Source organism: Pristis pectinata, chromosome 26 (assembly GCF_009764475.1).
Source record: "Pristis pectinata isolate sPriPec2 chromosome 26, sPriPec2.1.pri, whole genome shotgun sequence".
Classification (NCBI taxonomy): domain Eukaryota; kingdom Metazoa; phylum Chordata; class Chondrichthyes; order Rhinopristiformes; family Pristidae; genus Pristis; species Pristis pectinata.
The window spans coordinates 16,795,514-16,810,240 of NC_067430.1; the positions used below are offsets into that span (position 1 = coordinate 16,795,514).

General features: G+C 38.5%; 1 protein-coding gene across 11 annotated transcripts in view; it reads right to left on the reverse strand.

Moving 5' to 3' along the window:
* The window catches only part of ubr4 (ubiquitin protein ligase E3 component n-recognin 4), a 166,950-nt gene that overhangs the window by 80,165 nt on the left and 72,058 nt on the right, over positions 1-14,727 (reverse strand). For 8 of the 11 annotated variants that reach the window (XM_052039094.1, XM_052039091.1, XM_052039093.1 and 5 more), the window contains exons 45-50: positions 14,444-14,618; positions 9,892-10,093; positions 6,748-6,911; positions 5,187-5,403; positions 4,615-4,831; positions 2,160-2,192 (exon numbers count right to left, since the gene is read on the reverse strand). In XM_052039094.1, the coding sequence (XP_051895054.1) occupies positions 2,160-2,192; positions 4,615-4,831; positions 5,187-5,403; positions 6,748-6,911; positions 9,892-10,093; positions 14,444-14,618 (1,008 nt within the window). The remainder of the gene's footprint in view (positions 1-2,159; positions 2,193-4,614; positions 4,832-5,186; positions 5,404-6,747; positions 6,912-9,891; positions 10,094-14,443; positions 14,619-14,727) is intronic. The other 3 variants (XM_052039092.1, XM_052039088.1, XM_052039095.1) reach the window with 1 other exon arrangement.

The following is a 14,727-nucleotide window of genomic DNA, read 5'->3' on the forward strand; positions in this document are numbered from 1 at the left end:
AGAGAAAAAGAGCATTACTTTCTCACTGACCTCGTTGTTGGGAGGGGTAGGGGAACTGCTTATTAATGCATACTGCACAAAAAGTGTTTGGTGCAATGTAAAGCAACAAGCAGCATCTTAGGTGTGACCCATTGAATGGTGCCTCTCACACAGTGTTTCCTCCAGTAAAAGAATGAAGAATGCCTACAATATTCCAATAAGGTGGATACCAAAAATGTCACCAGCAAATAATAAGTTCTTCCAATATCTAATTTAATTAACATCCTGGACACAATTCTTTGACAGTGAATTTAGAAAAGCAATATCAGTATTATGATTTGGTTGCAAGTTCAAGTGTAACTTTGGGAGCAATAAATGTTTTAAATTTTATTTACAGCGTGGTAACAGGCCCTTCCGGCCCAACGAGTCCGCGCCGCCCATTTTAAACCCAAATTAACCTACCCGTACGTCTTTGGAACCCTGCCAATTAAATTCATATTTCCAGAATTATTCTAAATTTTTAAAAATCAAAATCACAAATTTATATTCAGAACATTTGTAGCAAATTTAATTCTGATATTGTGGATAGGAAAGCTAAAGAGCTAAAAGAGGAAAACTATTTAAGCAGACAAAGATTATAAAGCTTTAGTCATTGGCTTCCAATACAGAATCAGAAATGCAATGCCAAAAAATGAAAAAGACAAAAATTCTGCACATGAATCACTTCTAAAGAGCTACAGACAGCTTTATGAACCTGATATCTATTATTTCAAAGACACAGAATATAGAAATTATAAACCCATTACTTGAAATGAACTAAGTTGCAGAAGCTGGGAAACTGAAAGAGAGAAAAAGTTAACATTCAGCTTGATGACCTGAAACATTAACTCATTTCTCTCTTCACAGATGCTGCATGAACTGCTGCATATATCCAATTTTTATAGCATAAAGCCACGTCCATTTGAAAGATTAGCTCTTAACTACTTCCTTTTTCACCACATCATTGAATAAAATTTGATCCACCAATGTCACTGGCAAAAATAATTTCTGCCAATATCCAATTAACATCCTGGGCACCATTCATTAACAATGAAGTTAGAAATCAGTATATGATTTGGTTGCAAGTTCAAATATAACCTCAGGGGCAATAAATGGGACTTTGCCAATTAAGTTCACATTAAGAATTTTTCTAATCTTTAAAAAAAATCATAAATTTATATTCAGAACATTGATAGCAAATTTAATTTTGATGTTGTGCTTAGGAAAGCTAAAGAGCTAAAACAGCAAATCAATTTAAGCAGACAAAGAAGATAAAACCATTTGTAAAATTTGCTTCAAATGCCGTTTTAACTTTTTAGAAATAACTTGCCTCTTCTGACTCTACTAATTTGTCTGGTCAATCACAATTCATGAGCTTTTGGGAGCAACAAGACTGTTCAGGTAACCAGCGTAGTTCACCTGCAGTCTGACCAATGCTATGTGTATCCACAGCATAAAAACACTCTACTCCTGCATCTCTGAACCGTATTTGATCTTTTCTGCAGCTAAGGATAAAGCCGACAATTTTGCATATTCAGCCATGATGACCACTTTAACACACTGCTCCCCATTCTTCCATTTAGAACACATTTTCCCTTTTGATTCCTTGCTTAGCTATTTTATTATCCACATTGAACTTTACCTCCCATGTTTAGTTTAATTAACTATAATGCATAAATCTTTGCAAATCTTGTTTTTCCATTATATGTCCTTCCATCACTTGTAAAATTACAGGATTTTACTTCCAAACTCTTGTCCAAGTCATTAACATAAAACAACCAAGACTTCATGTTAAATAAAAAGCACCAGTACTCAAGAGACCCTACTGAAATAAAAGACCCAAAATACTAACAACTCTAAAAACTAAACACATGCAACTTAGCAACAGTGCCACAGAATTCACCTAGCCAGCGACGTGCAGTTATTCACACCCACGCTGATTCTAAAAACGACATGTAACATGAATGGAGATGATTTATTGAACCCAATACATGATTAAATCAATATTACTTTAAAAAGCACCTCACAATCAAAGGATCAAAAATCTGTATTGTTACTGCCATTTTAATCAGTCTGATGTCATAGACACAATGACACAAACAGAAAAGAGAACAGCATAAAGAGAAAGAAGGGATACTAACCGGTCTAAGGAGCTTAGGGATTCAGTTTCACAACTTTCAGGGAATAACAGAAAAGAACACCACATGAGAACTTTAAATGAAGTAAACACAATTCTTTTTAACACTTTAGAAAAAGGAACAGAAAGAGAAGATGAGCAGCCAGGCATGCAGAAACAGCAGAGGCTGTGATGAAATCATGCAATGTGTTTGTTATGAAACGTTTGATTTCAGCACACAGCACAAAATGCAACAGACAAATGGAACGCAAAGTAGAGATCATTTTTTGCAGTTATCCCCATGCCATCCCATTCACTACACAGTTTGTAATTTGAAAATTGATTAATTCAGCACAAACACAAACAATTTTTAAGCCGTTCAGGTTTGTGGTGAAACCCCAGGAGATCTCTGTTAGATGGAGAAACATAATGGAGAATTAAAAACTACAATGGGTTTCCATTTTGAGCAGAAAGGGCTGGTGCATACCAGTTGGTTTTATTTAGGAAAACATTGTGATATTCATAACTGTAGCAATCCAGCCTGATCCAGAACAACAGCTGCAAACAGCCAAAACCCATTGTAATTCAGTACAAAGTAACATTACACAGACTCAAAACACTCAGGAAATACATCACTTATTTCAGTCCACTAACAACTCAGCTGGCAAATTATACTCACATCTCCAAGAGTGAAAGTAACTTAAATTTCTTAGCAGTGTGGTCATGTAAATGTCTTACCAGTACAGTTATATTCCAAACATAGCATTGACCACTTTCTTACCAGTAAACTATTCTGGCTTACTTTCACCTCTGCACATTCCCCATTCCCTCTTCCTATGATGGTCACATCTCCAAACTGCAACTGAATGTGCCCTCAGATAAACTCACAGTAATTGAAAACTTGCCAGGAAACTTGCATGCAAACTCTTTTCGTATAATAATCTGTTAAAGTCTACTTTAAGAACCTGGAGATGCCATTGAGTTGGCATCAAATCTTTGAAGAATTATGAAGTTACTCAGATCAATTAAAAAAAAATTCTTTCCCCCATTCCTAGTTAACATTTGAGTAATGTCCCATATCATTAGACTTACTCTCTCTTTCACTTACACCAAAACTGTATTTCAATAGTGCCCTAAATCTAGAAAAACTACAGTACTTCAGAGATGCAACTGGTCAGGTGTGTCTGTTAAGCCAGAGGAGATATTAGGAAGAATGAAAAGGGGAAATGGTTGCTAGATGAGTAGATTTGGTGCAAGATTTCCAAAACTTTGAATCTAGGCTCCTGAAGGCACATAGACTAAATCTTAGACACTGGGTTGAGAAGCAAAACAGGGGAAGTTATTGTGTCTAATTATTTGATGTTATGGAGGGTGGGAGAGGAAAGGAAGAGGGAGGTATGCAGTAGATTTCAGAGTTAAGAAGGGTAAAAGATGTGCAGGGGCTTAAACTAAGGATGCAAAATGCTGTGGAAGTCATTCTTTGCCTGTGATTACAGGGGTGATAGGTGAGTGGAATGGTACAGAATTCGATAAAGGCAAGAGTTTTAAAATCAGAGGTTGGAAGATGAAAGGACAATAATTGTTTATTCATCAGAATCCAAGAGGGTTGTGGGGGATATGATTAGTGGAACAATAAGCAGGTTGAAGTTAGGTAAGAATGCTGGTGGGTTATAAGTATGAGACAATTGGAGTTGCTGTTTTTATGAAAGCAACAAAGGTACTTCAGAGGAGACCAAGAAAGGCAGATAAGGCAGTTGAAGGCTTATTGAGGGATTCAAGCTTGAAGTGGTGGCAAGGAAGAAAAGGGCAGAGTAGTAGCAATGGACTTAGAAGAAAAAGGTCTAAAAAAAAATAGCTTGATTGGATAACAGGCAGGAGACAGGAAGAAGAGTCTGAGCATGGTCAAGAGAAAGAAGACAGTCCAATACAAAAATCTGGCACACTAACTCTGAGCATCAGATGCACATCACTGGACAAACTTGCAGAGATGGGACAGCCACAGCTTAGTAGTAAGGAGCTCTGAGTAGAAGAAATGAAAAGAGCAGGATACAATGATTTACCTCCTGATTCAACTATTTTCAAGAATGATGAAAATGTATCAATCCACTCACTGCCGGCAATGTAAGCTCAAGACACTGTCTGGTTTCATGCTATAATGATAAGCTTCTGCATAACAGCCACAAATGGTTCAGCAAAGAGACATTCTAATACACTCAGACTTTGGTTACAGAACAAATGTTCCAAGATGAACAAAATCATTCCTGTCATGAAATATTTTTTTTAAATCATCCTTGCCAATTTCTCTCCATTTAGATTTTAAAAATTAGGGACAATGAAAGATATTTTGGAATAATACCATAGAATCTTATATTATATACTGTCACTTTTATGTTCACCATTCTTCATTTGTTCATCACCAATCAGGAGCTGGAAGTCAGTATGCAATTCACATAACTTCAAGAAGTCCAGCTCTTGCTTACCTCTCAAGGACAGAGCCACTGGTGGAGGATGGAGTCGCTGAGTCCACTTCTCCAGCGGTGTTACTCTGGCTGACACTTGGAGCAGAGACATTATTTACAGAAGCCGATGGGAAATCCTCCGGAGGCTCATCAGGCCAACCAAATTGTTCCTTTGTTTTTCCGTAGATTTTTATTGAATCAACCATTGTAACCCCAGCAGGATCTACTGATGCACCGACTATGAGAAACAAAGAAAAAACAGAGATCATTGAATAGGTGTAAGATATGTATACATTGACAAACAACAAAAATTATTTTCTCTTAAATCTCAATTAATGATTAAGCTGAACACAGAAATCTACTTACCCACTAGAAGAATTAACAAACATTTTTTTATAGACTTACTATTATTCAGAATGAAATCAGGAAAAATAGGCTAAGAGAGCTGATCAAACAAATACCACTTATAGGACAGTACTACAAAAAAATGTGCAGCCCTCACCAATCCTTCCAGTGTAGGGAGAAAATTACGATTCTGTGCCCCAATGGGATGCCACTTTCAATAAGCTTTTCATTGACCGATTTTCACTTACCAAAAATGGTTAGCTTTTTATCAGCCTGTAGTGCCTCTTCACGTGTAAATGGGTAATCAAACCATCGAGCTCTTGACATGTTCAACTGCATTGTGCGACCAAAAATCTCAATATAGGACGGAGCTCTCTCAATTGCTTGTGTCCCAACCTGGATCCGCATCCCAGTCATTACCATGGTGGCATTGTTGTTGACACCTTCCACTGTGAATCCACCTGGCTGCAAAGAAAGATACAGATTCTGAGCACCAATAACGATGAATCTATGCCCTTATGTTTATGATCATCCAACTGACTTCCTCGTGCACAGACTGACAACCAGCAGGAAAATATGTAGTCACACCAAAACCTTTTTACCTCACCCACAAGCAGCATATTTAAATTATTGTAACTGCAATAAAATAAATGCAAGATCCTCAAGGGGCTCAATAGGGTAGATGTTGATAAGTTTTCTCCAGTGGGAGAGGACATAGGGTATGAATAAGGGGACATAGCTATAAAATAAGGGACCAGTCACTTAAAAGTGAGGTGCATGGAAATTTCTTCTCTGGAATTCTTTGCCCCAAACCCCCACCAAGGGTGGTCGAGGCCAGATCATTAAATATATTTAAGGTGGAGATGCATAACTCAATTCCTCTCAACCTTTCAAATATGCGGGGAGAACTGGCACAGAAGGGGAGTTGAGGTCAGCACAGATCAGCCATGATCATATTGAGCAGTAGGTAGCCTTTTCCTGCCCCTTGTCTTTTTATGTACACTGAGAGCAAGTGTTAGGTCTCAGAATTTCCCCCTTTCGTTGTTCCCCAAATATGTTCTGATACAATCAATGCCCCTTTGAATGCAATAAAGACCCCAACTGTACTTAAAGGGTAGTTTTGGTGATATGTGATAATCTTATGATTTCCATTTATGATCAAATATCTTCAATATACAATCAACTTAAATTGTCTGGCCCAAAACCTTGTATTTGCACAATATGTTTGGTTAATAGTTGATAGTAATGCAATTTTTCTCCCTCATCAAAAACATTTAAATATTGGCAAAAAAAATCAAAAATGAATAATGAACAATTCAATCCACTGGCAAGAGAGTTGGTAACCAGATGAGAAAGATTTAAGATTTTTGGCAAAAGAACCAATGGGGAGTTTTCTTGTTGAAACTCAACAAACTGTTATGATCTGGGATGTGCTTTCTGGAAAGATGGTGGAGCAGTTTAATTTTCAATAGGGAAATGAATGAACACTTGAAAAGGAAAAACAAAACTGCAGACCTTTGGGGTAAGAGCAGGCCAGCTCGACTAATTGGATAGCTCTTTCAAAAAGATGGTCCTAGTACAGTAGGCTGAAGAGACACATTCTGTACTCCATAACTCACTATCTACACTTCATTTTCTAACATCAAAGTGCACTATGATATATTCAATTCCATCTAATGAGTCTGCAGCTTTGATCATTCTGGAAAAATTAAATGGTAAATGAGATATCAACACATCAAAAATGAACAGTCTTTATTGAACTGATAGCATCTCCAGAAAGAAAGAGTGGGTGCCACCTGGTGGACGTACCTTTGTGCTGGCCACATACATGCCTGTGGAGTTCAGCCGATGTTTAATTTGTTGCATGTTGTATACCTGCAGCAAGTCATTGCCCCCAAATTCAACATCAGTCAGCTGTTGGTTGTGTTCAAAAAAATCAATTGGAAATGTAACCTGACTGGAGGTGCGTGTAGCTGTAAAGAGACAGCAAAGGAAACCCATCGGTGATAAATCAGTGACTATCAACAAGCATCTTACACAGTGCATTCAATGTCTTGTTGAGAAAGAAACCTAATTTCTGTTTTGTCTGATATACTGTATCTGCACAAAATGTTACCACTGGTTCTACATTGGTCCATTCAGCTCAAAGAGGAATTTGCATTGTAAATCATTGGGGCCAATGAGATCTTTGGAATGCAGAATGTTAATAGCAAAATTAAAAATTCACTAATAAACACACGTGCCATTTTAGCAAAGATCCTAACTTGCAGGATTCTTAAAAGGTACCTAAATATGTATCTGTGACAATTAAAACAGATGACTTCTTTCTGCCTATAAATATTTGATGTGGTCGGAAGTGCTTGCAAAAGCAATAGGGCAAAGCCAGTCTGGTGGAGCAGGCACTGCAAATACTTGGTCAATTTTCCCTTTCACATTCTGACTCACCTACAACATAATTCCACCTTTTGTTTATTGCATTAGGATGTGCGAAAAGGGATGCCACAGGGACAGACGCTATAATACCGAGCATAACAACTTCTGTTACAAAATTCTAAAAGTTTGCAATTACTACCATTCTCAAAAATATACTAGACTGCAGTGGCAGCAGCAGCTATATCTGTGAAAGCATCTGCAGCAGAACTCGCAACACCAATATCATGTGGAATAAGACTGGAAAATATAGCTGTTATTTCTATCACACTTTTCACATTCATTTCCAATATGTAAAGAATGTGGCAGCCAATTTGTGCTTAGCAAACTGTAGTAACAAGAAATGTGATAGTAGTTATAGTCATAGAGTACTACAGCACAGAAACAGGCCCTTTGGCCCATCTAATCCATGCCAGCCTGGTTTTCTGCCTTGTCCCATCTACCTGCACCCGGACCATAGCCCTCCATACCTCTCATATCCATGCACCTATCCAAACTTCTCTTAAGTGTTACAATTGAACCCACATTTACCACTTCCGCTGGCAGCTCACTCCACACTCGCACCATCCTCTGAGTGAAGTACTTCCCCCTCAGATTCCCTTTAAATATTTCACCTTTCACCCTAAACCTAGGACCTCTAGTTCTAGTGTCACCAAACCTTAGGGGAAAAAGCCTGCATGCATTCACCCTATCTATACTCCTCATAATTCTGTATATCTCTACAAGATCTCCTCTCGTTCTCCTGCGCTCCAGGGAATAAAGTCCTAACTTATTCAACCTTTCCCTATAACTCAAGTCCCAGCAACATCTTTGCAAATTTTCTCTGCTCTCTTTCAAGCTTATTGATATCTTTCCTACAGGTAGGTGGCCAGAACGGCACACAATACTCTAACTTTGGCCTCACCATCATCTTATAGAACTTCAACATAACATCCCAACTCCTGTACTCAATGCCCTGATTTATGAAGGCCAATGTGCCAAAAGCTCTCTTTACGACCCTATCTACCTGTGATGCCACTTTCAAGGAATTATGGATCTGTATTCCCAGGTCCCTTTGTTCTACCTAACACCTCAGTGCCCTACCATTCACTGTACAAGTCTTACCCTAGTTTGTCCTCCCAAAGCGCATCACCTCACACTTGCCTGCATTAAATTCCATCTACCATTTTTCAGCCCAATTTTCTAGCTGGTCCAGATCACTATGCAAGCTTTGATAGCCTTCCTCGCTATCCACTGTGCCCCAATTTTGGTGTCATTCGCAAATTCGCTGATCCAGTTTACAACATTATCATCTAAATCATTAATATAGATGATAAACAATAAAGGGCCCAGCACCGATCCCTGCAGCACATCACTTGTCACAAGCCTCTAATCAGAGAGATAAACATTGACTACCACTCTCTGGCTTCTCCCACTAAGCCAACGTTGAATCCAGTGTACTACTTCATCCTGAATGCCAAGCAACTTAACCTTCTGGACCAGCCTCCCATGTGGGACTTTGTCAAAGGCCTTACTAAAGTCCATGTAGACGACATCCACCGCTTTCCCTTGATCAACTTTCCTGGTAACCTCCTCTAAAAACTCTAAGATTGGTTAGACATGAACAAAGCCATGTTGACTATCCCTAATCAGGCCCTGTCTATCCAAAGACTTATATTTCCTGTTCCTCAAAATACCTTTCAATAATTTACCCATGACATAACGACTATTTCATCATTTGTTTTTGTAATGTTGAGTGATGGATAAACATTGGCCAAGTTGAATGCTTTTCTTCAAAATATTGCCACAGGTTCTTCCACCTGCAAGACTGGATATCGTTTCCTTTAACATTTCATCTGAAAGACATCATCACGACATCACCAAAAGTGCTGTGCTCCCCCAATACTGCAAAGGACATTTGGATAAATACATGGATGGGGGAGTTTAGAGGGATATGGGCCAAGCACGGGCAAATGGGATTAACTTGGTGGGCACCATGGTCGGCATGGATGAGTTGGGCCAAAGGGCCTGTTTCCATCCTGTATTACTCTGTGACTAATGAATACATTGCAAGTCTCTGAAGTGGAACTCAAAAGCAAAAAATGTGTTTCCCAATTAGCCACATTATTTTGATTCTTAACATTCTTGTACCTTAATTCCCTATCACTTTAAGTTCAATATTTCCTTACAACCGAGAAGGTGGCCATTTTAGCTCATTGAGACCATGCCAGCTCACAGAGCAATCCCATTCCCACTAATTTTCCATCTAACCTATCCAACCTGGAATGAATCAAACAACATAAAACAACAAAAAGAATGGAAACTGCAATCCTGAATTTCTAAAAGAGCCCTAGAAGGAGGCTGTCACCCTCACTTCAAGGAGAAAAGTGTGATCAAGTAAAAACCTCAGTTTGAGTACACAAATTTCTCAATTACACAGGCAGCTCCCTTGTCATCTCCTCCTCATACTTATCATTGTGTAATGGCAATGTTTCAGTCCCCTTTAATCTAAACAGTAGATTACTTCTGAGAGCGAAATCTTACTGGCAGCTGCAGCCTTGCGCTTGCGAACCGGTTTTAAGATGCTGATGACACTACTTGGCTGGAGTGAAGGCTGTAACCAATATGAGGTGTTCTCGACATTTGCCATGTAGATTCGGAGGCTGCCATCCTCACATAGAAGTATCATGGTGGTTCTTTGCTGATCATTGCTGGCCGTATGGCGAATAGCAACCATATCCTGAATCTAGAATGTGAAAGGAAGAACTCAAGAATGTAAAAATGTAGAAAGAAAGATCCTTCAAACATCTTCCACCAAGGCTCTATTTACTTGCTAACCTGAACATTTTTATCTTTGCCGCTACTTTCCAATGTTTTGAATTCAAATAATAAATTCTTTTGAGGTTGCAAATGAACTCTTCCTGACTGATCACTAACACTATTCCTCTAGCTGAGAGCATATTGCCTTTCATTTATAATAAATTGTCACCTTAGATTCCTAATTACATTTCCAAATTTGAGGCTCTTCCATCTTTCTAATTGGAATAATCAAGTTTCCTTCACCCATTCTCTCAAAGTAGCAATCATTCAGAATACTTCCAGAACTCTTTCCCAAAATAGTGCAGATATTCTACAGGTGCTAATTAATATCCAATTATTATTATTTTACAGTTATATACATGCAACCAGCTGTTGAATGAACTTAATAAATCTATGACTGCATTTGCGATCACAATAAAAATTGCACAATGGAAATGAAAATTAGAAAATGCTCTCATCACAAATGTAGCTTGGAATCTGGAGAGAAATATTTCTCAATGATTTAAGAGTGCCTCTGCTGAGTCAATTCATTCGTTGATTGCTCAATCTTTGCAATATTTATCAGCAGATGCCTTTTTAAATGGGACTGTTGGCATTAATGAAGGATCACATGCAGTGATCAAAAGTACAATAATATTATTTATGTAACCCCTTAAAATGTAATAAAAAGTTCTATTGTCCCAAAGGAGTACCATCAAACAAAAACTGCGATACTTTTGGACATCTGTTTTGAATGTATGGTTAAAGTAGTATTAAAAATGGAAGGAAAGGTAAAGACAAGTGTTTAAAGGGGATTCCAGAGCTTGTACCTTCACTGCTAGAGGCACAATCAGCAAAGAAGTAGTAAATAAATTTGGCTACATTCAAGAAGACAGAATTGGAGGACAGACATCTCAGAGAATGTAGGGCGGCAAGAGATTAAAGAAGTAGGAAAGGGCAAGGCTACAGAGGATAAGCAGTATAATTTTAACGCTGAGGTGCTGCACAGACCAAACACAGACCACATTGGCAAACAGGACTGGAAAAAGAAAATCAGCACAGTTTTGGATGACCTCAAATATATCAAGGGTAGAAAATGGGACACCAGCCAGCATGTACTGGAATAGTCGTCTACAAATAACAAATGCAAGGATGGAGGCTTCATCAGTATGTGGTGGAACCAGGGAATTTTAAGGACGTAAAAAATATATGTTTTTACTGGTTATATGGATAAGTAGTCCAAAGTTCTTGTACTTTCTAAAGTATGGCACAAACAATGTGGTTCAGTCCCAGACTTTGCCCAGAATGAGATAGAACTGGTGGCTCAGAGATGAATTTGAATTGAAGTCAATGGGTCAAGCTATCAGTTTTTATCCTCCCCAGCATCAGGAGGTTCAGATCGAACCAAGTACCATGCTTGCAAGCTAAGTTCTACTGGCAATTTCCCAGCAGCATTCTGATGCCAGAATCTATGTGGACAACAATGGCATAGCACAAATTGTTGGAATTACCCTGAAGTTATGCTGAGGGATTGGCTGCTGAATCTATTGCAAGAACAACTAGTCCATTCACTTCAATAGAGAGAAATGGCTAAGAGGGACAAGGTAATATACACCTTCCTGAATTAACTAAATACTTTACAGAAATTAATTATGTTTTAAACTTGTAATGGTTTTAAATATTTTTATTGTTTGAATTATTTTTAATAGCTTATAAATGTTCCTGAACGCCAGGGATATTTAGAAACAATGAAAATCAATCACAATTTTGATAGTCAGTAAAGCTGCAGGCATAGCTTTGCTCGTTGTCATTACAACCATGGTAGGCAGGACTTGTTCTTGCCCACCATCATGATAGCACTATTTTGTGCAAACCCTTGCCAGTGTGCAGGATCCTTCCACAAGAATGTAAGAAATTGGAGCAGGAACAGGCCACGCACTCCCTTGTATTCAGTTCCTCAATTCAGTCAGATCATGGCTGATTGGTGCCGGAAGCGTGGTGACACTTGTGGGCTGCCCCCAGAACACTCTACGCAAAAGATGCATTTCACAGTGTGTTTCGATGTACATGTGACTAATAAAGATAGCTTATCTTATCTGATCTCAAACCCAGTTCCACTTGTCTGATTATTTCCCATAATCCTCCAATTGCTGGAGACCAAAAATTTGACTAGCTCAATCTTGAATATATTCTGAGATTCAGCCTCCACAGCTCTCTGGGACAGAGAATTCCAAGAAGTCACAACCCTGGGAAATACAATTCCTCTGTCTCCATCTGAAATGTGCAGCTACTTATTCTGAAACTATACTCCCTAGCTTGATTTCCCCAGCACACTCTCAGCATCCACTTCATGATACCTCAGTAACATAATTTCAATATTATCACCCCTCTTCTGAGCAAGTATTAACCCAGCCTGTTCAATTTTTCCTCAAGGCAACTCCTTCATCTTGGGAATCAACCTACTGAATTTTCTCTGAATTGGCCTCAATACAAATCTCTCTCTTCTTACTTAAGAGCAAAACAATATACAATACTCCACGTGTTTTCTCACCAATGACTTGTACAATTTCTCAGTTACAGCAAAATTTCCCCAGCTTAATACTCCAAACCCTTGCAGAAAAGGTCAACATTCCATTTGCCTCTCCAATGAATTGCACTAACATACTAACCTTGCCTTTCACATACAAGATCACGCTGATACCTCTGTACTACAGCATTCTGTAATCTCTCCCCAACGAAACAACATTCTGCTTTAATTCTTCCTACCAAAGTGGATAACTCACACTTCTCCATAGCATGCTCCACCTGCCAAATGTTTGCCTATTTGCTTAAACTATTTCAATCCCTTTACACACTCTGAAACCTCCTCACAACTTGCTTTTGCTCCAATCACAAACTATATTTGCAATTTATATTAACTTAGATGAAGGGACTTGTAGTCTAATCTTCCATGTGGCACATCACTGAATTCCTTCCGTAAATCCAAATGTACTATATCCACTGGTTCCCCACATCCGCTCTGCATCCTGAAAAGAACTCTAACAACATAAAATGGCTTCCATTTCAAAAGTGACTTTGGGGTCCCAGTAGGTAGCTTGAGATAACTTTGCTCATCTTCTGATGACCTTTAGAGATGGCAAAAGCAGTTGAGAGAGACAATACAGAAATATGTTGCAAAAGGAAAGGCAGGTGGTCCATGATTTATCATGGAAAGTTACCATCTTGTAGCAGTTGCTTTCTGATAGGTTGTCAATAAGCATCGGTTTGATTCGGTGAAAATCTGCTTCAACAAAGAAAATCCACAAAACTGATTCTGTCCCCACTGACATTTATGCAAATATCCAGCAAGAGACACTGGTTATGAACAGCAATCTGACCGATTATCACTTCTTTAATTCAATCATCCTAAACAAACTATAGCATCCTTGCCCTGGATTAAATCTGAGACATTGCTGTTCTGCATAGCTCAGCTATTATTTGAATGTCGACAGCCTTTGGGGAAAACCCTGAAATGACAGGTTAACATTTTACTTGGAAACTTACTTTTCACTAGAACTGAAAGGATAGGAAACCGATTTAAATATATTATAATCATCAATTGCTTCTTTGCACAAGCACTTGGAATTTCTCTAGTTGTGACCCTTGAATGTTATTCATCCTTTCCCTCATTATTCTGGGCAGCCAAAAATCATGCTGGTGCTTAGGAAATGGCTCATTTGAAAACCTTTCTTCCACACCCAGTGCATCTGCTATGTATTTCCAGTACTTTTTTGATATTTTGCTGTGTTTCAATACAAATTTGGGGTATGACTCAGCTGCACAGGAAATATGACGTCCTCTCTTCACTGCAGTGTGAACAGTGAAAGCGGTCACAACATTCTTCAGGTCAGTAAATCCACTAACTCACCAGCTCCTTACAAGCTCCAGGTCAATACAAGATAATGAAAAGATTTAGAATCTGAAGCCAGCAACAGAATCTAAAAAAAATAACCGAGGAGCAACATTCAGGCTCAACAGCGAATTTTGTCGATGCATAGTAGCACTGTCTGTGATTGAGCCTCTCACCTCAGTTACGACATTGTTTAAGGATTATTTGGTTTTAGTAGATTTGGTTACATTTTAACTTTTTAAAATAATCTGTAATCAAGTTCTTGAGGTTTGTACATTTTGCATGTATAGAAATACAGACAATTAATACATTTCAGAGTAACTCAGAAAATCCACAATTGGTAACACTAATGAAAAGGCACTATTTATACAATCTTCCAGATACATTTTCTGTGAGACAGTGACTGACCTTGGCTTTGGCTGGTAGGGTTTTTATTTCCTGGATAAGGAAAGTGTCTGGTTTGACCATTATAACAAGCGGAATTCCAGTGGTTTGTTGGACACAGCAAACAAGACCAGGATGGTTCATCACTTCTGACCATTGGCACAAGGCAGGAACAGTCTTCCCACTACCACCATTGGAACTGGAGTGGAAGATAAAGGAATAAAAATGTGAGCAGGTGAATCATACGAGTGAAATACGAAAGGAAAGACAGACAGAAAGTAAAGGAGAGTTGCCAGTCAAGGAGCCAG